Source organism: Aspergillus fischeri, genomic scaffold (assembly GCF_000149645.3).
Source record: "Aspergillus fischeri NRRL 181 1099437636249 genomic scaffold, whole genome shotgun sequence".
Classification (NCBI taxonomy): Eukaryota; Fungi; Ascomycota; class Eurotiomycetes; order Eurotiales; family Aspergillaceae; genus Aspergillus; species Aspergillus fischeri.
This window is the reverse complement of record NW_001509770.1, coordinates 4,293,400-4,317,949: the sequence shown is the minus strand read 5'-3', so window position 1 is coordinate 4,317,949 and position 24,550 is coordinate 4,293,400. Positions and strand designations below refer to the sequence as shown.

At 50.5% G+C, this 24,550-nt stretch overlaps 12 protein-coding genes across 12 annotated transcripts, besides 3 other annotated features; 5 read left to right on the top strand and 7 right to left on the bottom strand.

Annotated features, from left to right (window-relative positions):
• Nucleotides 1–10: 10 nt before the first annotated feature.
• NFIA_022320 (uncharacterized protein) lies at nucleotides 11–808 on the bottom strand (the record flags this gene model as incomplete). The annotated part of the gene is made up of 3 exons (XM_001265417.1): nucleotides 11–585; nucleotides 650–716; nucleotides 773–808. The coding sequence occupies 3 exons, from the start codon at nucleotides 806–808 to the stop codon at nucleotides 11–13; spliced, it is 678 nt and encodes a 225-aa protein (XP_001265418.1).
• A 1,311-nt stretch (nucleotides 809–2,119) lies between these two features.
• On the top strand, nucleotides 2,120–2,943 carry NFIA_022310 (uncharacterized protein; the record flags this gene model as incomplete). Its single annotated transcript, XM_001265416.1, has 2 exons — nucleotides 2,120–2,194; nucleotides 2,245–2,943. 2 exons carry the CDS (start codon nucleotides 2,120–2,122, stop codon nucleotides 2,941–2,943), a joined length of 774 nt encoding a protein of 257 aa, XP_001265417.1.
• A 569-nt stretch (nucleotides 2,944–3,512) lies between these two features.
• On the bottom strand, nucleotides 3,513–4,547 carry NFIA_022300 (thioesterase family protein; the record flags this gene model as incomplete). The annotated part of the gene is made up of 3 exons (XM_001265415.1): nucleotides 3,513–3,773; nucleotides 3,831–4,368; nucleotides 4,432–4,547. 3 exons carry the CDS (start codon nucleotides 4,545–4,547, stop codon nucleotides 3,513–3,515), a joined length of 915 nt encoding a protein of 304 aa, XP_001265416.1.
• A 1,419-nt stretch (nucleotides 4,548–5,966) lies between these two features.
• Nucleotides 5,967–7,289, top strand: NFIA_022290 (uncharacterized protein; the record flags this gene model as incomplete). The annotated part of the gene is made up of 1 exon (XM_001265414.1): nucleotides 5,967–7,289. One exon carries the CDS (start codon nucleotides 5,967–5,969, stop codon nucleotides 7,287–7,289), a length of 1,323 nt encoding a protein of 440 aa, XP_001265415.1.
• Nucleotides 6,023–6,060: a microsatellite.
• Nucleotides 6,975–7,012: a microsatellite.
• A 522-nt stretch (nucleotides 7,290–7,811) lies between the features above and the next one.
• Nucleotides 7,812–9,138, bottom strand: NFIA_022280 (uncharacterized protein; the record flags this gene model as incomplete). The annotated part of the gene is made up of 4 exons (XM_001265413.1): nucleotides 7,812–8,025; nucleotides 8,100–8,525; nucleotides 8,629–8,866; nucleotides 9,072–9,138. The coding sequence occupies 4 exons, from the start codon at nucleotides 9,136–9,138 to the stop codon at nucleotides 7,812–7,814; spliced, it is 945 nt and encodes a 314-aa protein (XP_001265414.1).
• A 1,134-nt stretch (nucleotides 9,139–10,272) lies between these two features.
• On the bottom strand, nucleotides 10,273–12,839 carry NFIA_022270 (C2H2 type zinc finger domain protein; the record flags this gene model as incomplete). The annotated part of the gene is made up of 6 exons (XM_001265412.1): nucleotides 10,273–11,457; nucleotides 11,522–11,623; nucleotides 11,677–11,721; nucleotides 11,776–11,985; nucleotides 12,041–12,562; nucleotides 12,759–12,839. The coding sequence occupies 6 exons, from the start codon at nucleotides 12,837–12,839 to the stop codon at nucleotides 10,273–10,275; spliced, it is 2,145 nt and encodes a 714-aa protein (XP_001265413.1).
• A 1,378-nt stretch (nucleotides 12,840–14,217) lies between these two features.
• On the top strand, nucleotides 14,218–16,084 carry NFIA_022260 (putative MFS transporter; the record flags this gene model as incomplete). The annotated part of the gene is made up of 6 exons (XM_001265411.1): nucleotides 14,218–14,469; nucleotides 14,553–14,635; nucleotides 14,706–14,950; nucleotides 15,004–15,170; nucleotides 15,227–15,900; nucleotides 15,952–16,084. The coding sequence occupies 6 exons, from the start codon at nucleotides 14,218–14,220 to the stop codon at nucleotides 16,082–16,084; spliced, it is 1,554 nt and encodes a 517-aa protein (XP_001265412.1).
• Nucleotides 16,085–17,231: 1,147 nt separating this feature from the next.
• On the bottom strand, nucleotides 17,232–18,368 carry NFIA_022250 (fumarylacetoacetate hydrolase family protein; the record flags this gene model as incomplete). Its single annotated transcript, XM_001265410.1, has 5 exons — nucleotides 17,232–17,439; nucleotides 17,501–17,597; nucleotides 17,658–17,973; nucleotides 18,043–18,281; nucleotides 18,341–18,368. The coding sequence occupies 5 exons, from the start codon at nucleotides 18,366–18,368 to the stop codon at nucleotides 17,232–17,234; spliced, it is 888 nt and encodes a 295-aa protein (XP_001265411.1).
• Nucleotides 18,369–18,912: 544 nt separating this feature from the next.
• Nucleotides 18,913–19,455, top strand: NFIA_022240 (uncharacterized protein; the record flags this gene model as incomplete). Its single annotated transcript, XM_001265409.1, has 3 exons — nucleotides 18,913–19,045; nucleotides 19,110–19,159; nucleotides 19,282–19,455. The coding sequence occupies 3 exons, from the start codon at nucleotides 18,913–18,915 to the stop codon at nucleotides 19,453–19,455; spliced, it is 357 nt and encodes a 118-aa protein (XP_001265410.1).
• Nucleotides 19,456–19,687: 232 nt separating this feature from the next.
• Nucleotides 19,688–20,470, bottom strand: NFIA_022230 (uncharacterized protein; the record flags this gene model as incomplete). Its single annotated transcript, XM_001265408.1, has 1 exon — nucleotides 19,688–20,470. The coding sequence occupies one exon, from the start codon at nucleotides 20,468–20,470 to the stop codon at nucleotides 19,688–19,690; it is 783 nt and encodes a 260-aa protein (XP_001265409.1).
• A 209-nt stretch (nucleotides 20,471–20,679) lies between these two features.
• Nucleotides 20,680–20,712: a microsatellite.
• Nucleotides 20,713–21,615: 903 nt separating this feature from the next.
• On the bottom strand, nucleotides 21,616–22,514 carry NFIA_022220 (uncharacterized protein; the record flags this gene model as incomplete). Its single annotated transcript, XM_001265407.1, has 3 exons — nucleotides 21,616–21,929; nucleotides 21,991–22,366; nucleotides 22,425–22,514. 3 exons carry the CDS (start codon nucleotides 22,512–22,514, stop codon nucleotides 21,616–21,618), a joined length of 780 nt encoding a protein of 259 aa, XP_001265408.1.
• Nucleotides 22,515–23,181: 667 nt separating this feature from the next.
• On the top strand, nucleotides 23,182–24,375 carry NFIA_022210 (putative alpha/beta hydrolase; the record flags this gene model as incomplete). The annotated part of the gene is made up of 6 exons (XM_001265406.1): nucleotides 23,182–23,366; nucleotides 23,434–23,473; nucleotides 23,529–23,653; nucleotides 23,718–23,913; nucleotides 23,983–24,286; nucleotides 24,344–24,375. The coding sequence occupies 6 exons, from the start codon at nucleotides 23,182–23,184 to the stop codon at nucleotides 24,373–24,375; spliced, it is 882 nt and encodes a 293-aa protein (XP_001265407.1).
• Nucleotides 24,376–24,550: the final 175 nt, after the last annotated feature.

The following is a 24,550-nucleotide window of genomic DNA, read 5'->3' as shown; positions in this document are numbered from 1 at the left end:
CAGCATCAAATCAAGCAAAGTTCGCCATATCCATGTCTTCCATTTTCACACCCGCCTCATCGGGCAGGAACTCAGAAGCAGAGCTCTCGGGATCATCTTCTCCCTGCTCGTCACCCTCGTAGTTAACCATACCAGCAGGAAGAACGCTCGCCTTGCGGGAACGCTTAGTAGGAGTGCCCAGAATACCAAAGACGGCTTCATCAGATCCCTCGGTCTTCACGAAGCCACTTTGGACCTGGGCCTGGTTTCCTGAAAGAGTGGGCTGGAGCGGCTTCTTCTTAGTAGGCGTGTCAATCTCGTCCTCAGCAGTTTCCATCTTGACTGGGCTGATTGCATTCTCCTCGTTTTTAAGAGGGGTGGTGTTCTCGTTAGCATCAGCAATGGTACCGGCTTTTCCACCGCGCTTCCGCTTGGAACCGGGGGTCTTGACGGGAGTAGCGGTCTTTTTGGCCTTCTTAGGTGTGGAGGTCTCGCTGCCGCCAATGGTGAAACCACCGCTGCCAGAAGCCTTTACGATTTGGCGCATTTTGACGAGGCGTTCTCTGATGGCACGGGGTGTAGGCTTCTCATTATCATCAGTGCCAGCTGCTTAGTGTTAGTGATTGTCGTATAGAATGTTTAGAATACAGGACTTGAATAGGGAGCTTACGCCAAGCTGCAGCAACCTTGTTTGTATCAACGGAGAGGTCATGGGTTTCAAGGATCTTCAGCAAGAGCTGTGTTTGAGTCCTGGTGTCAGTCTTGGTTTTCACAGTGAGGAGGGCGTACTCACTAGCTGATCATTTTCGGGAGTCCAGCGCATAGGCATCGTGGAGTTATGAGTGATATGTAGGGTGTTGAAGTATGGTGATTAACAGAGTGGAAGAAGAGCACAAGTAGATAGCTGGAGAGTATGATCAAGAAGCAGAGGAGATGTGAAGAGTAGAAGTGAGTAGGGAGAAAGCTGAGAAGAGTAGAGAAAGTAGATGTCAAGGAAGGTCGAGGTAAGAAGAGTAAAGAAGATGAAGAGGTGATGGAATGTATTGCCGAGGAGTACCAAGAGGAGAAGAAGAGGAAGAAGCAGGTCTCAACCTTTTCACTTCTCTGTTAGTGTGACTCTATAGCTCTGGCAGTGAATATCCACGGATCCAAGTACAAGATCATCCACATCTCACTGGTGTTGTTGTAATTCCCTCATCTAAATTCCTGGGAGGGTGACAGACTGCGGGAGCATCTCACACCCCTCCCACCTATTTTGTATGCCAGAGTTGTCATCTTCGACAACCTGCTGTATCCCAACAAGATCACTTATACAAAAGGTTTAACATCATCCATCTGTCACTTTAGTTTCTTACAGCAGATAAGCGGTGTAGGGATACAATCCAGCCCAAGTCCTCAAATCTACAAGTCATCGTCAGAATCCTTCCAACTTTGCATCATCGCTGTCCAGGATGTTCCTGCATCTTTGTCTGTTAGATGGATCTATCAACTATCCAAGCATTTAGTATGGATAATGGCATTAGATTATCTGCATCGGATGTTTGGTGCTTTCTTCCTGCTCGTATGTTTGGTCAATTGTTGGGATCGCCATTGGTTTAAGTTCAAGGATGTGTTACCAACGCGCAATCACAAAGTCTCGAGAACTACAACATCCAAGGCAGATTGTAGCGGTTTTGTCCTTTTTCTTGTGGGTTTCAAGATTGCATGTATAAGCTCTGTCCTTACTACCTGTTTGGTGCTCTGATCATTCATATCTACTTGTACCTGTACTCGACCTTGACATTCACAGACTATCTCCAGTCTGCATCTTTGGTACAACTTGGAAGTTTTGACAGAGATTCCCAGTGTTCTGTGTTGTAATTATGCCCTTTTCTCTAACCTACCAGTCAGTACACATATAAATCAGAGTCAAGTCTGTGGCTGACTACTTGAGCTCTAGGTCTCTTTTGTGATTCCTACCACCACACACTGCTATCTCCAGAAACACACTTCTCTCAAAATCCCTATAAATGTCCCTGGGCTACATGGATGCCATCTACTTCACCTAAATCCAGCAATTTGCACCACTATTCCTTCCAACCAACTCTTAAGTACAAGTACCACTACCAATCCCCGAATCTCCTCCAAAAATCCACACAAAATGGTCAACTGGAAAGCCAACGAGTCCACCGACCGTCTGATCGCGGTGCTCATCGCAGCTCACCCAGGCCTTAAGGTTCCTCCCTCCTCGCCCCCAACACAAAACACCAGGCTCACTTCCCCTAGCTCGAATACCAAGCAATGGCCACCCTCTTCGGCCAGGGAGCCACCTACGACGCCATCGAAGGCCGCTTCCGCCGCTACCGCAAAATGGCCGACGAAGTCAAAGCCGACGCGCTGAGCAGGGGCATCACCGAGTTACCGCGCGGGCGGAACGGCACCACAGGCAGCGCCAGCAGCAGCGTCACGCCCCGGACCCCGCGCGGACCACGCGGCGGGATCACCAAACCTTCGTCTTCTACCGGGAAAAGTAGGAAGAGCACTGTTAGCCAGGTGCTCTCGACGCCGACTAAACGGGGCCAGGGAAGAGGTGGTAGCAACAACAACGGCAGCGGCATGTCGTTCATGGAGGCGATTTTCCTCGACGATGGGCTCTCCGAGGAGGACAAGAAGGTGAAGAGCGAGGCTGCTGAGATACTGACTGGGCTTGTGGGTAATTCAGCCGTCTTGCATGATCTGACGGGTGCGAGTACGCCCACTGCGTCGTCTGCTTCAATTGCCTCGATGAAGATGGAGGATGCTGCGGAGAGTTTTTCGTCGGCGTTTGGCGATGCTGTCAAACAGGAAGGTCGGGGGATCGGTCATGTTGCTGGCGGGGATATCGATGTGCCTGCTATTGAACATGATGAGTTCGATATGGCGGGTTTGTACTTTCACGGTCATGGGGGGTACGACATGGATGATATCTACGGTGGGGCTGCGTGAGTACTGACTGGATAGCGGCTGGAGCGGCCCATCAGTGTCCAAAGTCAAGTAGCAGGGGAAAAGAAAAGGGGAAATACGAGCTGGATTGACAGATGGGGCTAGAATTGTACTACGCGTGATGAGGGTACATTAGGTGGGCGGAAGCAGGGAAAGATGTGACATGTCACAACAAGAGGAGACATACATAAGTAGTTATGGCGGTGCATCGTACTTTTGCCGTTCTGTGCATGCATTAGTCTAAAGAAAAGTCCGGTCCTCAGTACGATGTTTCAAGTCTGTTCTTGGTAGTACTTGTCTTTCATTAAGAAGATTGGCCCTAGCCCTAAGCCCTATTCCCAATGAAGATCATGCCGTAAGGAGAGTACTATAATGGAGACAAGTGTAGACAATCTCGGAGCAGCCCGTGTAAGATCCGGATAACTAGAACGGCGGATTGCAGTATTAGGACAGGAGTGGCTTGTTCGTGCTGGATAGCAGGCTCTTCCTGTAATTATGCATATATAGCGTGGCAAGTAGAAACGAAGGCAAAAGGTGAGACGAATCTGCATCCAAGCCAAAGAATTCTCGGGCTACATCTTAGCCCCCTTTGGTGGACGTAGCTCTGAGATATACAGAACATGATTGCTGAGAGCCAGAATATCGCCGTTCTCCGCCAGGATCTGAAGGTTTACATCGTAGCGGCCATTGGACACCATGTGCGAATTCGACCGGATCATCACCCACTGCATGGACGGGTCGGGCCGTCGCTTGAACTCCACGGAAATGCAGAGCGTGGACAGTGCGTAGCGGTTGTAGAAGCCTGGTTGGTGGGTTGCGGCAGGCTGAAGCGGCTGTTCGAGTCAATTGGTCAGCTTTCAGAACGGTTGGTAGATTCCGTGTGGGCTCACCATATCCGACAGCAAGGCTAGATGCAGAGAGTCGGAGATCTTCGACCCGTCCCGGAAGGACATCCAGACCTCGCGGTGATGTCCTCCCAGTCGATGACCCCAGAGCCCGTTTGCCGACCTCGGCGCTACCCAGTGCAGTTTCCGTGTGACGGGAGTCGAATCAACTACTGGGTCATCGATTGTGACGCACTCGGTCTCACGCGGAGGAGCAGGAATCCTCAAAGCAGGGTCGCTTGCCTGCGACAGACCTCTTTCCTTGGAGAGGTCACCGTATGTGAAGATTCCGACAGTAGCCGGAAGTTCCGGCTTCTTCCACAGCGCAGCAGGAGAGCGTACCAGTTCCACGTTGACCACACACTGCCGTGTGGAAACACGCAAGAGACTGCAGGTGATCGAGACCGGACCAGGAGGAACCATGCTGAGGAACTGCACGAATGCATGCACTGGGTCGGGAAACCGTCCATCGCCGAGCTCCGTAACGATAAACTTCTTCGCGGCGGACAGCATCAACGCGTGCAGGAAACCTCCTAGTACGGAGCTGGTCTAGTCAGCTTCTGAGCTGCTGAGATCGTTCATCACGGCACAAGTCCGCTAAACGTACTGCTGAGTAGTCCATTCCTGGGAGATACTGGCCAGGAACCGGTGGGGGTTTTCTTCATCCTGACAGACGGCAGAGACCGCTTCCAGTAACGGGGAGGAAGAAGGCCTTGATTCCATAAGTACAAGCAAGACAACAACCGCCGAGAAGCGGGGGAGATCCAATGACTAGGGGTGTCTCCAGGTATGTATGGCCTGAGCACTCTGAGACTCAGAGTGATCGAGTGTTGGTTATGTCAGTTATCAACCCCTCCAAATTCCAGCTTTTGAAGACTGGAACTGCAAAAGCAAGTTTGAGCGTCCTCCTTTTCTCAGTCTACCAATATTAGTACTCCGAGGAACTGTTGCGCTGGAAATAACCGACCTAGGTGTATAGACAGGGGTCTATTGGACACCAATTCATCGAGATGATGGATTGGCTAATCAAAGAGACTCTGCTAGCGCCATGAACACCAAGTTTAATGCCTAGGCAAAATAGCATTGAACCCCTCGATGTCCTTAAGGTAGCAGTTGAGTCCTGCGGACGAACCAGATCTGCGCTCGGAAAGGGGAGTGCATGGAGAGGATCGCAGCCGAGGTAGTATTTTAGCCGTACTCCGTGACAGCTCCGTATCGATTGACGATCGCTGGGCCTAGACAGGGTCCTAGGAATGTATTCAGGGGCATGAAAGTTCGCGAAAGGGATAAGATACAAATCCTCAGCGATTAAGTTGAGGAATTGTACGTATCTATGCCAAAGACATTCCGATCCGGAGTGGATAGAGATCTGATAACCGTGAATGATGACGATGACGATATCAATGAGATAATGATGGGTCTTGCTGCTGTTACTGTTAGTCAACGGATCCAAAATTCGGTGACTGATTCTTGGTATGAATCAATCAATCAATCACCTCAAGGCGCATGGCTGTCGTACGATCGGATGCCCAATTCCAAGACCGAGAGTTCTCACCATGGATCATAAGATCATCCCGCAGCTTTGCTTTTATGCAGGGAGTTGCCTTGTCTTGAACCTTGCTCATCTTTCGAGTTTTGCCCAACAATTAAATTGATAGAACCTCGAGGACATTCATTGCATTTATTCTCATCTAATTGTGTCGTCGTGTCTCACTCAACGAGCATCACGTGTTTCTGGTACGCGAAGACGCGGTGCCACGCGGAAATCCCGACGACAAGTATTTTTAATAATATGGGTATCGATAACTATTATTATTAGATGCTTAGTCGGAAAATTTGCAGGAGGCAAATACTACTAGTCCAGGTAGTGGTCCGTACTCTAAACGAGATACATGAGGTTACGGAGTATTATTCTACGGAGTACTCGCGAGAATTTTCCCAGTTTGCGGTGCCCCCGATCACTCGGCTCTTCCGCCCGGACTCCGTATATCCTCGCCTCTCGCCTTTATTATCCTCCTTTTCATTCCTCCTTTTCTCTTTTCTTGCTTTTCTTTCCTTTTTTTTCTCTTGTACTTTGATCGGGCGGCTGGGCTGGAGTCAACAGGAAGAAGTGTGGGTGAGGAAGAATAAATCACAGACAAAATGATGCTCAGCCCTGCCCTCCAGCATCGGTCGGGCCTCACACCGCAATCCCCGTTCCACCACCATCAGCACAATCACCACCACCACCACAACCCCTCAGCCTCGACCTCCAAACCGCCCTCCATGGTCGTTCCCTCGACACAAATACAGGAACCTGCTCAATTACCAACCCCCAATCAGTCGGGGCCGACCACAATGCCGACTGACGAAGATGGCAACGACGGCTCGCCACAGGACTTTTCCGGTCGGGGGAAGCGCCTGACACTCGCGGAGCAAAAGTCTCTCTTCCGCCTCTGCGAGCAGTACATGAACCGCTACGACGCACACGAGTACCCCAAGAGCTTTTGGATGAAAATTTCCGAGTTACTCCTCAAATCCACCGGTCGGAAGTACTCCTGGCAGTCCTGCCGGCGACGGATGCAGCAGTACGTCGAGAAACGAAAGACCTATTGGGCAGCATTCGACGCCGACAAAACTCTCCCCGATCTGGGCGACATGGACGAAGACCTGGCCTCCGACATCGACGACTGGATGGGACGGTGCGAGCTACGGCTCCAGAACGAGGAGAAAGAGCGCAGGGACAAGGCGCAGAAGACCGAGCTCGAGCAGGCGGAACTCGCGCGCACCCTCAAGCTGCAGCGGACGTTCGAGTGGGCGAAGAATCTGCCTCCCCCGGAGGAAATGGAGCGCCAGCCGACCCACTGGGGAATGCCTCCGCACCGATTCGTCATCATGGACGGCCGATTGCTTCAGGGTCTGGATCTCGCGTTCCATCTATCCAAGGTCCGGCCAGATGAGAGCCGGCAGTTGGCGCTCGACGCTGTCCTGCTCCACGGCGAGTTCGGCTACCCATCAGCAGCAGCACACGACCAGAAACCGAAACCGGATCCCTCGGGCCCTTGCCTTGGAATATTTAACCCCGGCAACAGGAAGCGGCCGCTTGATGCCGTCGACGGCACTGCCTCGGAGCGACCCGCGCGGCGGCCCCGTACGGATCTCGATTCGCACCCCCAGTTCCAGCCCCAGCCCCAGACCCAGGCTCAGCCTACTGCCGGCGATAAACCCTCCGAGAAGAGAGAATCTCCCGCTGCGATGCTGGCACGGAAGAACGTGGACCGCATCGTCAACCACCTCTGGCTGCAGTTTGCCAAGGGCATCGCGCCGTACTACGAGGAGCATCGGGACCAGCCACAGACGAACAAGCAGTTCGGACTGGTTCTGTACGATCTCTACCGGGATCTGGGCCGGGCTTTCACGAAGGCTGTCAACCGACTCGTGGATTTGGATTGGGATTCCGAGTACGGATCCGCATCGGAGTATTGATTTTTTCCTTCTTTCTTCTCAGGCTGCATTTGGTTTTGTGGATATGTTTATGTTATGTTGATGGGTTCTGACTTTTTTCTTTCCTCTCTGCATTTTTTTGTTTGTTGTTCTCTCTCAGTGGTTCATCTATTTGCATCTTCCCATGCGCACCAGACTGGCTAGAGATACCCATTGCATGACTGTCCTGTTCAGCGTCTCTTACGATGATTCATATCTATTCTGTTTCACAGCGTTTCATTCTTGCATTACATCATACCTATAGATAGGCGGAGTTTGTGCAATCGATGACTAGGTATCTTTCTACCATTTCTTTCTAGGCTTCAGGATGAGCGTCGGAGTAACACCCTTCGTTTCAGTCTCTCTATTATACTAAGTGGCGTATTTGTTTGCATCCTAGAACTACACGGGGCGCAGGCGCTGCAAGTTTGCCATTACATATGCACCACCACAATCGGATATGAAGACCTTCGACACCGCCATGCGCAGGCAGGCGAAAGGCGAGTATATGGACCACAGTAGAGTCTAGACATCCGCCTCCGCGGCCTTTGTCTTTTCGACATTCTCCACCGTCTCGGCCTTGATGCCAACATCCTTGACGTGCAGACCCTTTTCGCGAGCCTCTTCGATCGGGTGGTCCAGCATCGAGTGGTCGGGCTTGGTATGCCATGGCTTTGGTCCGTTCTTGCTAAACATCTCCTCCACTTCTTCGAGGGTCTTGCCACAGGTCTCCGGGTAGCTTCAGGATATGGTTAGTGATGGTCCCGTGCTGGAATGGGCACTGGATCGATTTCAATGAGGAAAAAGACTTACGTAAAGAACACCTGGCTCGCGGCTCGATGCAGAGGACGCCGAATACGATGAACAGTCTTCATGTGATGTTGGCGAAGCCAGGGGGCACGAGAAGGCCGAGGGCGAAGTTGAACAGCCAGTTGCCGGCAGCAGCGATAGACTACGCAATTCAGCATATCAGTGGAGTCTCGAAATGAGTCGACGAGGAAGAAGCTCACCATTCCCGATGCACGAGTCACTAAGGACCAGACTTCCGCTGCGTAGACCCAGGCAACGGGCGCCAGGGTCAGGGCATGAAAGATGATCAGGAGGTAGGAGAATGCAATCACGGTGTGGGCCTTGGATCCTGTCACCTGGATTAGAACATTCAGGTTGCCGCCTACGCCTTCTGGGACGTATGTTCTCGAAGACAGGACTCCGCCGACGACGAAGTGGCAGGCAGCCATTCTCAGTGCTCCCCAGATGAGCAGGCTACGCCGGCCGGTCTTGTCGATGTAGAAGAAGACGACAGAGGTGAAGAGAGGTGACCAACACACACACCGTTTAAAACACGCCAGCCATCAGCGTTTCAAAGCCGGACACACCAGCCTGGATAGCAGTACCAACTAACCACCACAGACAGGCAAACATGATAGAATCCCTGCGGCCGATCCAGTCTGACATGGGACCAGCTATGATGGAGCCGAAAACCGACCCTGCGGCGAGAGCAGAGTTGATAGCACCTTGGCGAACTCCATGGGGATTATCAAAGAAATCGACATACTGTATATCTTGGGGGGCGTTGGTACCTTCATGGTGGATGTGAGGAGGGCGGCGGTGTTAATCCGAGACACCACGCCCCAGCTAGACAAGGCCGGCGTCACACTCCTAGCCTAGAGCCGTTCGAGCCACAATTGGTTCACATCCCAGACCAGGTCGTTCTCTCGTTGGAAAAGGCTGTCCAGACACACACGAGAGGTAAGAACGCTGCACAACTCGCCCACCGGACTTGACCATCTTTGGGGATATGCTTGGCGACACCTCTTGGCTCGAAACGTCTTGGACTGGTCTTGTCACCCATGCTGATAGGTGTATGATGAAGATATCGGCCGCAACCGTGGCCATCCCTGAAGCATTAGAGTAGTGACTGTAGTGCCAAGCCGCGGAGGTAGCAGACAAATAAGGTATGGGGTGGCTTGGGGCACCCAGCCTATCGTATCCCACACTGTTCGACAAGAGCATTCCACTGAACGGCGCATTCCTTTGTGGAGAGCCGAAACGTACACCTTTTTGGGGCAAATCCGAGGTTAATGGCATTTGACTTCAGGATTAGCGCTGCTCTGCTGTTGGCGGATTTCCTCAGTCATCTTCCTTGGCCAAGGAGCTCTAGAAACCATCCATCAAAGGTGTTGCTGGCGTAATATGATCTCGATTGTCGAGAGATATTGCTGGCTTTTAGCGGGTGGAGGTGAAACCTGGGCAGGCTGAGCATTCCTAAAGAGTACAAAAGAACGGTTAGTCTGTTCCCTTAGGTCACGGGTCGACAAGGTGGTCAAGCTTACGCTCTTAAACCCTCTTCCTCTGAGGGAAACAATTATCCCGCTGCGAAGGAGTACGAGATTGCTGGATGGGCCGGTGTTGTACGGGATCCTGGCCACCCAAGCGGTCCATGCTAGCCCAGCCACTTTATTCTGCTGTGTTTGTCGTGATGAAAGACATGTGATTTTTTATCCCAAGGTAGACAGTGATGAAGAGTTTTGACAAAATGCCATCTACATGCTCAGAAAGGACCTAGATACCATAGAAGATCTTCTCTAGGGATCTCTGAGTTGGGGGTTTCTGCTGCGGACATGAGGATAAGGTGAGAAGGTAGTAGATGTATATATTACCACAACTTTCATACTAACCCCTGGCAGCGATGATCATTACCTTGTATCTCTGCAACCACTAGATCTTGAACATTTAAACAGTATCAACATCGAATCCTCACCTAGTATTGGTATGGATATCCCTACTAGATCGCATTCAGTATCAATGCGAGACGAGAATTCGATGTTGATACTAGATGACAATTTGATACCCCTGCTAATCAAAAATTCAACGCAGTCACTAATCAGATTTATATAAAACCAGGGTATTCACAGCTCCTTTAACTCCACCCACTTCTCATCCAGCACATGCATACAGATCATATACAAATAGGTCACAGGTATTCTCAATGGCATAGTCTGATCCATTGGTCTACAATTTCCTCCATATCGTGTGCGATTCCCCATTGAGAGATGAGGCAGCGGAACAGCTTTTGCATGGAGTTCATCTCATACAACAAATTCCGAACCGCACCCATACCTGCTGGTGAGTCCGTCAGACCTTGTTCAACGAAGCGCCGAGTCTCGGATGTACTCGACGGCCTGACACTGTCGCTTCCGAGGTTAAGATCAGAAAGCGAGAGAAGAGCATCCTGCCATACAATTGTGCGTGGAAGGTGAATGTTTGCCACGCCTGCTAGCGAAAAGACCACATAGATCGTTGCCGCTGCAAAGAGAGAGCTCGGCATGTGGATTACATGGGCCCGGCCCCTGGGTAGTTGCTCAATAATATCCTGGATGGCAACCGCGTGCAACAAGGCACGGCGAGCGTCTTCTGTGTTCACCCACTTCACCATGTCGAATCCGGGTCTCAGTGTCCGAGATCCTCCAGACACTTGTTGGGAGATGTTGTAGCGTGAGCAAACGTGCCTACAAAGCACAGTTGAATTGATCATGGTGTCGAGACAGATGGTATGCCAGCGTAACAGAACCTCGAGTCGTTCCGGCGCGGACAGGTGGATGCTCATGTTGATAGTTTCGTGGACCTGGGCCAAAGCCCTTCGCACGTCAGGACGACCAGGCGCACCAACGGTTGCGACGTCGCTTTCATCCGAATCTGAGACAAGAGACTGCAGGCCTTCTAAGACTACACGAAGCGCAAAGGCGGAAAATTGATAGTCGAGGGGGCGAAAACTGCCAATTGGAGGAAATAGAAAGCGAAACACCAGTCGGAATGACGGCTGTTCGGTCTTTTGACAACGCATGTGGGCCAACCATTCGTCGGGGTTACTGGCGTCAAATGCAGCCTCACTGCTAGGGAGGACAAGCGGATTGGCGACATGTCGTGTAGAGGCCCCGTCGCCCGACATCTGCGCCACAAGGCCATCTAAGATGTGATATGCGAGCAAAGCACGCTGCTGTATTTCTCTTGCAGCCCATACTCGCCATTGGTAGTCCTTTTCGGCATGAGAAGCACTGGGCAAGGGGAGGTGTTCCACAGAGAAGGGTTCGCTGTCTAACATGCCACAGTGCCTTGCCCAGAAAAAGCCAAGCGGACGGAAGACCTGGCTTGTTGTACGTATCACTCGATTCTAGAAACGATGCCAACATGTTAGGGGTTGGTAACCGAAATCACCTGGCGGAAGAATAACCCACTTTTGACAATGCACCATAGATCTGCCCCAGAAGAGCTGTGACGAGCAGCTGGACACCTTTGCAAGCATCGTAGGGTCCGCGGTGTGTGATTAATGACTGCCACTGGGAAGGGTCAGTATTCGGGCTGTGGATATGGCAAAGTATTGCACACTTACCGAAGTAGCAACTGCAGTGTGAGCCAGTCGCCATAAGGCCTCACCCTGTAAATAAAGGCTCAGCGCCGTCTAAGAGATAAGAACGGGGCGCCATGCTACCTTTGCGACTGAATCCTTCGGCCCGAGATACAAAGAGCCAAGCGCCATGGCGTTCAGCAGAAGAGGGTGAGTGCACTCGCGAAACACAAAGGTCGCCCGGTGCAAGATCGGAAAGGTGGGAATGAACCTCACAAAGAACATATGCAGACATTCATCGAGAAAGACCGATGTGATTGAGGTTGCCTTGATGGCCGCTGTCACACTCGAGGACTGCAGAAGAATCAGTTCTTCTGCGAGTAGGAGAAAGCACTGTCAGGATACCTACTGAGCTGGTCACCATTTCCGTCACATCCCTCACAGCTTGGTGACTACCACCTGAGGGAATCGCGCCTATTGAGGAACTCCGATCATCGAAGGAGTTGGGAGAACCGAAATTGATGGTGTTGACGTCCTGCACTACAGGAGGAAATGGAAGTGTTCCCAGAGGCATCTGCCAATGCTCCGTCGTATCTGACGACATGATGCTGTGGAACAGATTCTCCGAGTCAGGCCATATCAAGGAGAAGTCGAGATCTGAGGCAGCCTGCTGGAATCCGGGCTGCTGCGCGGACGGAGGGGTGTTCCATGTGTGACTAGGAGCAGAGTTTGGCGCCGCGTCGTCTGTTACAGCTCTTGTGGAATCCCAAGTATGGGCGTCTGGGGCAGTAGTCTGGGGAGGAAGATGTATGTCCCCTTGGGTCACTTTGATTGTGGGAGTTGAGCTTGTTGCCCGAGTATGAAGCTTTTCATGACGAGTGAGAGCATCTTGGCGGGCGAATGGTCGACGACATTCTTTGCACACGAACGGCTTGGATCCGGTATCTTTTACATCATACAGTCAGCTGTCAAGGCCTTCGAGTACGCAGAGAACAATGTCAATCATGTAATCGAGTAACGTGTGACCGGGCAAAGCGGAGATGTTATCTTACGGCAACGTTCATGCCTCTATTTACTGATGCAATTAGCGGAGTCCCCACAAGGAGGTGAGAATGGAGCGTAACTACCCTCAGATGCTCGGCCTTGGAGAAGGCCTTATGACAGACTCGACACACTAAGCTCTTCATGCCTGCTGCTGTGGTGGGCATGACTAAGGATGTGGGTGATAATTATGATGACCTTTAGTTAAAGGCGCTGGTGATAAAGTCACATTATCGTGATCACCCAACACCGCTGTCTGGATGAATGGATGAAGATGGGGAATCGGGGGGGAAAGCGACCTTGGACATTCGTGGGGGTGTACATTATAGCTGTGGGGATACGTGGCAATAGTGTGTCCTAAGGTGTGTGTATAAGGGCAAATTTGGGGTCACGCTCCCTGACGCCTCAGGCAGGAATTTGGGTCCTACTAGATAAGCAGAAGCCCAACGGCAACAATACACTCTCGAAGCGAATGCTGCAACAGCTGTCCATGGCTCTGGCCGCGATGACCTGCACGGCGATCACATCTACTAAAATCAATCATTCCATTTATCGTCATCTCACATTATCGCAGTTGTCCACTTCACTCATTTTGTGTCTCTTGTGGTATACGAAAGTCCGCTGGCATCATCCCACTTGGTGAACAGTCTTGAATTGATGACTTAATCATCGGCTCAGAATTCGGCAAGCGACCTTCAACTTCGGGGAGGTCAGGTACAGAGAAGCAGAGCCCAGGGAAAACTCCATCGCGCCGAGAAAGCCCTGGAGAGCCAAGATTCGCCTCACAAGCTTAAAGGGTATCGGCAATTATGCTAGTCAGCTGCCGTTTCTGGGGCCTCAGCAGCAGGCTAGCTAATCGTTCATTTGTAAGCCTCATTCTCATGCAGAGTATCCTGACGGTCATGATACAAGCTTGACTTGATTGACTGATCGAGAGCATTGATTAGTATCTGGGGATGTACGAACGGTGCGACGTGGAATTAGGTCCATCTTCGAACCCGTCGGCTGAGTGACACCACAATACAACTGCTATGGGTCCTCCTAGCCGGGGTCAAACGTCTGAGCACGGTTCGTCCAATCAAATGGACTCGCCCTATCCAGCAAATTGCCGTCTCGACACCGGGACTGTCAATTATCGGCTTTCTTACTCGACCGTCTCGATAATGTGCCGTGGGGAGTCCTCCGCAATCCGCGTCTTCTACTCCATGAAGAGTGCCCCAACTGAGCCGGTCTCTGGGAAAAATGGAATTACCCCGGAGAGCAAGTCAGAATGCCAGATGATAGGTCGTTTTCGCCGTTAGCACGACTCGTGGAGATTTCCACATTCTTTCGGCTAGAAATCATCATCTATATGGCATTAGCATGATTTGATATTATTCATCCCTGTGATTCCTCATCCTTTCTCCTCTCCTAGTACCCTCCCTTCTCCCTGTGTCTCAACTGTCAACAAGGCAAAGTCACCGGCAAGACTATTCAACAACTAAAACAAATCTGTTGGTCTCGGTCTCAGAGTCTTTGCGGAGAAGCAAAGGCTCCGTTCGAGGAATGAATGCGTCTATGGAACTCCGGCCGCACCGAGCGGAAGATGATGTTTTGGAGACGCCTGTGCCTGCAAAGGCCGATATCAATCTCGTGGAGAGCACAGAGACTGGCATCCCTTCCAAATATGCCGATATAGTGGCCTCTCGTCTCTCCAGGTCCCATCAGGACTTCCTGATGGAGCATCACGGCACGCTGGATCTCGACCCCATTCCAAGCATGGATCTTGCAGACCCTTATAATTGGCCCGCATGGAAGGTTTGTAAGCTCAACAGTATCATGATAAATGGAGGATGTACCCCCTTGTGGCCTATACTAACCATCGACTATTACACTGCTAGAAAATGGCGAATCTGATCCTGGTCGCTTTTCACGCATGCATGGGGACGTTTGCTGCGAGCGGAATCATCCCAGGCTACAGCATGTACGCTCCCTGATAATACTCTTTAATGCCGCCCAATGAAGGCCCAGTTGCTGATGAGGAATTTCAACAGCATTGCGGAGGATTTTGGCGTCTCTATCAACAAAGCGAGTTACCTTACCTCCCTTCAGATCGCGATTTTGGGCGGAGCACCATTGTTCTGGAAACCCTTGTCTCAACGCTACGGACGTCGCCCCATCTTCTTGCTATCATTGATTTGCAGCTGTATCTGTAACATAGGATGTGCCAAAAGCTCCGATTATGCATCAGTCGCTGCCTGTCGAGCCTTGCAAGCTTTTTTCATTTCCCCGGCTTCCGGTAAGACTTGTGTAGACGCAGATGAGGAAGGTCTCGGCTGACTACTGTGAAAGCTATCGGAAGTGCTATTGTGATGGAAACAACTTTCAAGAAGGATCGCGCCAAATACATGGGAATCTGGACTCTAATGGTCACAGTTGGCATTCCTTGCGGTCCATTCATCTTCGGCTTCGTGGCACACCGTGCTGGTTACGTGTGGATTTACTGGGTGCTGGCAATGGTTAGTTGGACGTGTCGACCACACAGCTCACAAGCGGCTATTGACCTTCATCACAGATCAATGGCGGTCAGTTCATTCTGTACCTCTTCTTCGGCCCAGAAACCCTCTACATCGGCGGCGACGAAAACCCGAAAGAGCCCGCCTGGAAACGAGAGTACCTTTCTTTGCGACGGATCGATCCAACTCCCTTTATGTGGTATGAGTTCGTCAAGCCTTTGACGATGGTCATGCAACCATGCATTGCCATACCCGCAGCGGCCTATGCCATGGTCTTTTGTCTAAGTAATGTCTTGGCCACAGTTGAGGTACCAACGCTTTTGGAACGCAGGTGGGGGCTCAACCCAGAACAGTTGGGACTACAGTTCCTTGGTCCCATCATTGGATCAGTACTGGGAGAGCAACTTGGTGGCAGGATGTCCGATCTGTGGATGAGACAGCGAGAGCGCAAGACTCGTAAGAGGCCTGAGCCGGAATACCGCCTGTGGCTCAGCTATATTGGGTACGTCCTATCCATTGTCGGTCTCATTGTCTTCCTTGTATGTACCCAATTGTCCGGGAACCGCTGGGAGGTTGCTCCTATCATCGGCATCGCCATTGGGGCCGCTGGCAACCAGGTAGTGACCACGGTGCTCATTACGTTCGCTGTCGACTGTTATCCCGAAGAAGCCGGAAGTGTGGGCGTTTTCATCACGTTCGTTCGGCAGATTTGGGGATTTCTCGGGCCGTTCTGGTAAGTGGCGTCTTCAATGAGTTGGTTATGCAAGGGCTGATGTCGATACAGGTTTCCGGCTATGTTCGAGAATGTTGGAGTCGCTGCCAGTGCTGGAGTCGGCTGTGCACTGATTGTAGGAGCCAGTGTCATCCCAACGATCATCGTTCACTGGCAAGGCAAGAAATGGCGTCCCAGCCAGTGAGGAAGGACTTTCATGAACTTTCTCGTCCCAAAAATGCTTCACTTCGAGAGGAGATTAGTAGGTTTTGATAGAGCGGAACAGATGACAGGACGGGTATCTGTTAGGGTCGAACATGGCGAATAGAAAGAATAATTGGAGAAGTAATGGGAGACAACAACCATTAAAGAAATTCACCGAAAAGGCGCGAAAGACCATGTATCCCCTCACAACAATTTATATACTCCGAAAGGGTTTCAGCTTAGCTGACCTCCTATCCCGAGCGACAGGCTGATATCAGACCATCGGGGAAGTCAAGTCAGACCATGTCTAGTCCTCTCTTCACGGCTGCCCGACGCCGGTTCGGCAGGTCGGGATTGTCACACTTCTTCAAACTCAACTTTATCTACAGGAAGACAACAGTATGTTAAAGCAACAATTTTTCCTCGATGTTCGAAAGCTGGCGCAGATTTCTCTGCCATAATCGCGAAGCTTAACCACCTCTTCCACCGAACTATGAAATATTATTGTTGATACCTCAGGGCTCAGGCACACAGCGCTGCAACATGCCAACCGTACGGAGTAAACAGAGTTACAATGTTCCCCCCGGGGTTATCCACAAGGCGGACAAGCTCAACTCCGCGCGGGATAAACATATATCCACGTGGGTGCCTGAGATCAGCGGACAAAAATGCCGATGCGGATTTCCACTTGAATGGTGACTCATAGCAGTCTCAGATAGCTAGACGCGGTGTGCGCATATGAAATAATCTGACAATGAGAACATAATCTGTTCTATGTCTTCAAGTCGGCGATGATTGGCGTTTTGTTTGTTGGCTACCATGCTCGGCTTTTAGCGGTGTGTGGCAATAGTGAGTGTTGCCAATGAATCGATGGACGCGTAGTGTTGTGGAGACAAGTAGCTCGTTAACGGTCTGACCGCGTGGGGATTCATAACAAGCATTTTGCCGAAAGAAGGTCTAGTATCTTGATGGTATGCATTCTAAATACGCACATGATGCACCCAGCATTTTCCAATTCTCCACAGGACTTCGGTTGATGCTCTTGGCCTTTGGCTCAGCTTCTTTCTCGTTTTGTGAGAATTATACGATGCGGGTAGTATGTACAATCCTTCTGGTCATCGACGATTCTACCGGACACATTCTCCGAATCATTGCTGGTGTTCGATCTTCGTGATCAGGGTTCCGACATGAGGGAGTAGTTCGACAGCGAACTCATCACCCGCCGTCAAGAACTCCTTGGGGTTCTTGGCCGCTCCGACACCGGGAGGAGTACCTGTCAGGATAATGGTACCGGCAGGCAAAGTTGTTCCCTGCGACAAGAAGCTGACGAGTTGAGGGACGCTGAAGATCAAATCACTATTGGAGCACGGGTCAGCGTGAGAACAAGCAGTGGATTCGTAGATTGATGCTTCCATACGTCAGAGGGCAGTCCTGCATGACCCGGCCGTTCTTCACGCCGCGAATGTGAAGCTTGCTGGCGTCAGGGATAAGAGCTGAGGAGACTAGGACAGGTCCTTGTACCAGGGGCGGTCAGCGCAGTGGTTCCAGGTGATTTGAATGACGGAATAGCTTACCAATGGGGCATGAGGTATCGAAGCCCTTGGAGAAAGACCACTGGCTTTGGTTCATCTGTGATGTCCGGCTGGAAACATCATTGGCGGCGGTGTAACCAAGAACGTAGTCCAGAGCCTCTGCCTCGCTGACATCCTTCGCATCACGGCCAATGACAATGACCATTTCAGACTCGTAATCGCCCGTGTTGTCGACCTGTGTGATCTTGGGGAGAATAGTCGGTGCCGGCCATGGGTCCGCAAGCGCGGTGGACGGCTTCAGAAAGAGAGTCGGTACATCGGGAATAGTCAGCTTCATCTCTGCAGCGTGCGAGACATACTAATGGACAAAGAATTCGCAAATGATCAGCACCCAGCTACATCCAGAGCAAGAGTTTGCGAGACTCACATTCAACCCAATGCATCGAATGGATCCAACCTCGCTCTGCGCCAGAGGAGAAAGGATCCGCTCAATTGTCTCTGTCGTGTCGGTCTTCTGGCCTGGGTTGAGAACAGATGTGCCAGTGAATGGTCGTACGGAGACATCCTTGCCCTGGTAGACAGCCAAACCAACATCCACCTGCGGATCTACCGGCTCACCGATCAGGATCTTAGTAGGGTTGGATCTGGGAACAAAGCGCACAAGGCCTATATGATGTTAACATGATTGCGCTGTAGAAATCTCAAGATGCGTGGATAGGACGTACGCGAAAAGGTGGAGGCTATCTTAGACATAGTCTTGAGGGTGGAAAAGAAGCTAGACGGACTTAAAGGGGTATCAAGAATGATTTCAGAAAGAAGCACGGCTCAGTGTTCTTGTGAAAACCATACTCCTTATGAAAGCCCCTCTCGGGACATTTCTACCCCAGCACCGCTGCGGATGCATTATCGCTCAGGACTCGGAGCCCTGCCGATAACAGCGAAGGCGGGGATGTTGGAGGAGGGGCCGCTTCAGCAAAGTGGGAGATGGGATTCGGGAGCAGAGGAATTGCCGTTGAAGAACTCTAAACTTAGCTGCAAAGGTCAAAAGTTCGGTTTATCGCACTGAATTAGTTTAGATGAGTCCGCCAGGCCCCAGAGATCCCCACGTTGGATTGTGGGGATGTCACCATTCCCGAGGGGAAATGCGGATAAAACTACTACGGTAGACACAAACATCCGTGGCTATCTCCGAGTATTGAAGATCTCTCTTCGTTTAAAGTGATGGGAAATCGCTGCTCGTGAGATGACACCTGTTCCGTTATATTAGATCGAATCTCATTTCGGGTCAACCGTCACAATGGCCACGCCCAAGGGACCTTTCCGTCTTGTTACTGTCAACACTGCTCCCGAGAGAGCCAAGCGTCTTATCGGACGTGTTGCCGATACCCTCAAGGACCGATATACCATCATTCATGTGGACAACTGCGAGAGTGAGAGGGCCTTGCTGCCGATAATAACCAGGGTAGCAGAGTGCTGATTGTATCATCAATGCAGAAATCGAGGAGGTTGCTCCTAAGGTGAAGGAGCATATGCCTGACGTTCTGGTATGCCATTTATCATGCATCTCATTATTCTCATTGTTCCACATTTTCAAATATAAATCCTTCCTTCACTGCATTTCCCGAATCCTACGATTGCAGAGCTAACGTGTTTTGTCCGGCTGTAGTTCAGCGCCTCCATGTGGACTGCCGAGGAAGCCCGCCAGATCCACGAGATCGCCAGAGAAATCAAGCCCGATATCAAGCTACATGCCATTCCCACCGGTCTCCAAGTCGAACGGGGCCCCGATGCCATTGTCGAATATCTGTGCGAGAAGGTGCCACCACTTCTGTATGCCTAAACCACGGATTCTGAGCTTCTCTTTCGACGGTCGACCATTTGAAACCAGCGCCATCGACCATGATTATGTCTGTTCTTGTACATATTTTCTGTAAACAAACTGCAGCGAGATGAGTGAGCGTTAGGCATTGTATTTCTTGTAGTGCTTAGCATTCAAAAGCTACGGTACCTGGACGACAGTTTTGTTCTATAAGCCTGGAGGCCCATTGTTTCTTGTGGTTCGTGAAGTATCATCAATAGAGGACTTCATTATTATAGTAGGTACCGAGGTAAGCTAATACCCAAAGTGTCGGGATAGCGCTACGCGAGCGGGTATTGGGCCCAAGGGGGGGGGGGGGGGGAAATCTCCGCTCAGGAACCCAAGTCTCGATCTTGATGGTTCTTTGACTGGGCCTGACCCAGACAAGAATGACCAGTTGAACTTCACCATCAGAGTGGTTTATCCACCAGCTTGCGTCTCCACGGAGCCGTTCTAGCGAATCTGACATTCCAGCCTCAATCGCCCAGACGGGCCAGGATGCATCCTGAGGTCTAACAATCAAGTTCTTGAACGCTGAGTCGGCCTCCTTAGACGAGCCCCTGTTTCCACGGAATGTAGTTGACTGAACAGGAACGACTTCGTCACCGTCAACCGCCATGGACGCTCTCAGACGGAGAAAGATTTCATGTCCTATTATTGCGTGGGCTCTCTCGTGGGGTTCGGACGGTACTTTCACGATCAGAGTCTCGATATCCGCGAAATACGTGAAGCGGACTCGGCTGGCTCCAAGGGTGTCGCGGCGGCTCTCGATGGATTCGAAAAGTTGTGATGTGACACCACTGAACGATAGGTATGAGTCTTCAATTCTTCCGTTTTCGAGCTCCTTTTTCCTGTTGTCTACCGCCGATTTGAAGTCTCGTAGGTTTCCTATTGGGGTGCGAGGGTAGATATTGGTGGGTGCCAGTTGAGTCGAGGGCGGAGACAACATTTCTGGACCTTCGCGAGCTGGGGGCTCTTCTCCTGCTTGCAGGTTCATAGACACCGGAGTTTGTCTCTCGTATGGAGGGAATACATGACTAGCACGAGGTAAGTGACGGTGAGAATGACGTCAGTCTTAGAGTCCTTACCTGTACACTGTTGATGCCGAAGTTTAGTAACCTCACGGCCGAGATGCAGAAGCTCGTCTTGGACGTTGAAGAGCCTGGAGACTACTTGCTAGATGGAGGAGAGAGGATGATAGAGTAGGGAGAACGAGTCGGGAGAACTAGTCGGGAGAACAAGTAGAGAGAAAGAGTAGAGAAGAATGGCTTTATATAAGAACTCAGCCAGGGTGAGTCCTGGGACGTTTCATTATTCACAATCTCTAACTTTCGAAGTGAATATTCTATTCAGTGATCATACATTTCCTGAATACGTACTACTCTTAGGGAATTTAATACAACCTACCTATCTGGTAGTTTGTCCCTATGATTGCTTTTTACCTACTCTCACATAGACCTCACATAGACCCTTAGTCGAGCCGAGTTACTAATGGTATAATGTCAAATGAATCACTTCTAACTGGACATAGACATAATGAATTTACTCAAAGCATCTTCTGGCTAGTTATAGTATACTAGGCTTAAGCCGCTCGTTGCATCTTAAGGATGATAGGCTCTTGTTTAGTACATGATCACTTACAGCATAGGCTCTGGAGCCTCTTGTATAGCTCATGCAATGACTCAAGCTACATCGTCTGTGTCTTTCTTTCGCTGGCATTCCAGAGAATGAAGGTGTTTGTTGGTATCCTGGCCGGTTCCTGATTATGGAGTCACTCTCTGGTTTAGCCACGTCTTCTGTATTCTGCAGGCTAGACTTGATTTTTTTTGTTTTGTTATATGTTTATTTAATTATTTAATTATCCCTCCTTTTTTGGCTGTAGCACAATTATGGAACCCATCTCACGGCAAGTCTATATAGAAGACCCACGCAGAGTAGAGCAAGAAAGATGCCTTGTTGCTAGATACAGCCTTGTGACATTAAACTGATAGGTAATCGACTGACTCTTGAGATATCGGCCGGGATGAATGATGGGTGGCAACCCTCATTGAAAAGGCCATGATGATGCCCACTAGCGTAGGGGCTTTGAGACCGAAGCCCGAAGGTCCCTTGTAGTCCAGGAGAGCAGGGTGCGTGACCTGGTCAAATAGGGGCGCGACATGGGCATTCTGCCAGACAATCAGCCGCACAATCTCTGTAGTGCCTCTCCGGGCCCACGAAGATGTTGTCGAGATTTAAGTCCTTGTGCCACAGAACAGCCGCCTGACAGTCGTCAGACGGCAGGATGGGACCGACAACCTTTAGAACGTCGCGGCACACCGAAAGCTTGAGAGCACAATTAGGTTGATACCCCCCAGGGCCAACAATTCTTTCAGGTCGGAAGGGCCGCCTTGCGTTCCGAATGGCCTCCATCTCCCGGTAACAGATCGCTGTTATGTACTCTTGTGCAGTGCTCCCTGGGGTAAATCAGTTATTCAAGTCAGAGTATGCAGTAAGAGAAACATAGGCAGAAATTACAAGGGCCCCGGTCCAAACAGAGCTCTCCTCTTCCATCATCAAAAAAGCGCCGGTCAGTGGTAGGCCCGAGGACCCAGCGTTGACAAGTATCATTCGAGCCCAGAGCCGGTAGGCGCTTGATCCCACTCGGGATATCGTCGGGATAGTACAGAGAGCCAATGACACCAAGGGGGTGGTTCACTAGTTTAACATCGAACTTAGCAATGGCCTGGATAATATCCCTCTTTTGGTCATTGCTTAATTGTGGCCAGACGTGTGCAAGAGAAGAGCCAGGCACTTTCTCCATAATGATGTACACTGCCCTGACCGGATTATCTGATGCGCGCGAGCTCCAAGCGAGCACCTTCGGGACTGGCATACCAAGCTTATTTCTCGCCTGAAAATAGTTAGTGTAAGAGAATGCGACCAAAACGAATAGTGCTTTGTGCACAGACATAATCCATCGTCGCGACTTCGCTGGCGATTGTTAAGTGCGGAATACCAGAGTCGGCATTAGGAACTGGAGCGACGACTTGTGGATCCATCGGCCATAGTAAGAAGAGGTCTTATTAAAGTTCCCTTCCGGCAGTTTCACAATTCTGATGTATGATGCAGGCTCCTGGTCGAGGCATCTTGCAGTGATAGCTACTAATGAGCTTATGTTGAACCGAACATAGGGAGCTGCAAACTACTGAGCCTCGTTAAACAACCAACTTCCAGCAGTGTAGCGGTAGTAGTCAGAGTCGGAGCCGTCATCTAGGAAACGTCAGAAGCTTGCATTTGACATTGGGAACAGACTAATGTGCTTAAAACAATCTTTACCGTATTCTCTGGTGGAGGATGTTCGTTTTATTACCCTGGGCGCGACGTTTGACCTCAACCTTGTGGAAACAATAGCTGGAACGTGAAGAAATCCCACAGAGCGAACAAGTATTGATTCAGCTGCGACATAGGGAGATTGACTTTGAACACACCATCGCTTGGTGTATAACGCTAGCAAGAGATGATATGCGTTAGGCTAATCAAAATCTACAAAATTATCTTGGAAACACATAGTATGAAGTACATAGCACATACCATCTTCGTTCTGTTTCCTTTTCTGGAACGATCCGAAGGTATCGGCTTAGTCATCGGTTTTCTTGGACTCCGCGGTCTGTGAAGACCGGGCCCGTCTTCCTCTATACAATCTTCCATATTCATGAACATTCCGCAATGTCGTTCGCAAGGGTACAAACGAGGGTTGCGTCCAGCATCCGAGCCTTCTCGACGTCTCGTGTGCTTGGGTCAGAGCTCTCGTATCAGGTTTTCGGCCCAGAAAAGGAACAAGCCACCCGAGATCCCATTGTCTTCTTGCACGGTCTCTTCGGCTCGAAACAGAACAACAGAAGTATTAGCAAGTAGGTTAAAGGCCCTGACGAGCAGACTCTAACGCTTCCGTAGTCAACTGACTGACTGACCTCACAGGGTTCTTGCACGTGACCTCAAACGGCAGGTCTTCACTCTGGTCTGTCTCTCAGTGCATCTTAAGTGTGGACGACGAAATCGCTCATGGTCTTCAGGATTTGCGGAACCATGGCCACTCTTTCCATCACAACGAGCATAACTATTCCGTCATGGCCAAAGATGTTGAGAAATTCATCCACCAGCACGATCTGGCCAAGTGTGTCCTGATTGGTCATTCCATGTATGTTTCTATTCTCCAGGGCTGCCAGAAAGGCCGGACCATACTTAACTCTTCCTGAAAACAGGGGAGCAAAAACTGCAATGACAGTCGCTTTGCAATCGTCAGATCTAGTTTCGGCTCTCATACCTGTCGACAATGCTCCTGTCAATGCTCCTCTGAAGAGTGACTTCGAAAAGTATGTGCGAGGCATGCAAGAGGTCGAGGCGCAAGGAGTCACCAAGCAGTCGGATGCCGACAAGATCCTTAAAGAATACGAGAAGGTAAGTTTCTCCCTCTTGTGCTCAGACTGGGTTTTGGGTCAAAGCAGTAAACTCACACCAATTGCACAGTCCCTCCCCATCCGTCAATTTCTCTTGACCAACCTAGTTCGCGCGGAAGATGGTCAGAAGATGAAATTCCGTATCCCTTTGTCGGTGCTGGGACCGGCTATTCCTGCCATGGCTGACTTCCCCTTCCGCGAACCGGGCTCCGTCACTTATGAAGGGCCGACGCTCTTCGTCAGAGGCACGAAGAGCAAGTATGTCAGCGATGACACGGTTCCTGTGATCAAGAAGTTATTCCCCAATGCTGAGATAGCGGATGTTGAGGCAGGTCATTGGCTGATCTCGGAGAATCCCGAGGCTTTCAGGCAAGGTATGTGTAAAATTAACCTTATTGGGTTATTAAGTTTGTTGACTAAGGATATTCCAGCTGTTGTGAAGTTCTTGCAAGATCTGCCGTAGAGTATTTAGTTTGCATATAGAGGTGGAAGGACGGCGTCTTTGTGCTTATGTATATGTTTATCCATTCTGTGCCACTTTCAGAGTGATTAATGAAGGTCTATTCATAGACACTTGTATGAAAAGGAATAGACAAAGAAGGAAAGAAGTGATACAAGTAATAGTGATGTGATCTCGA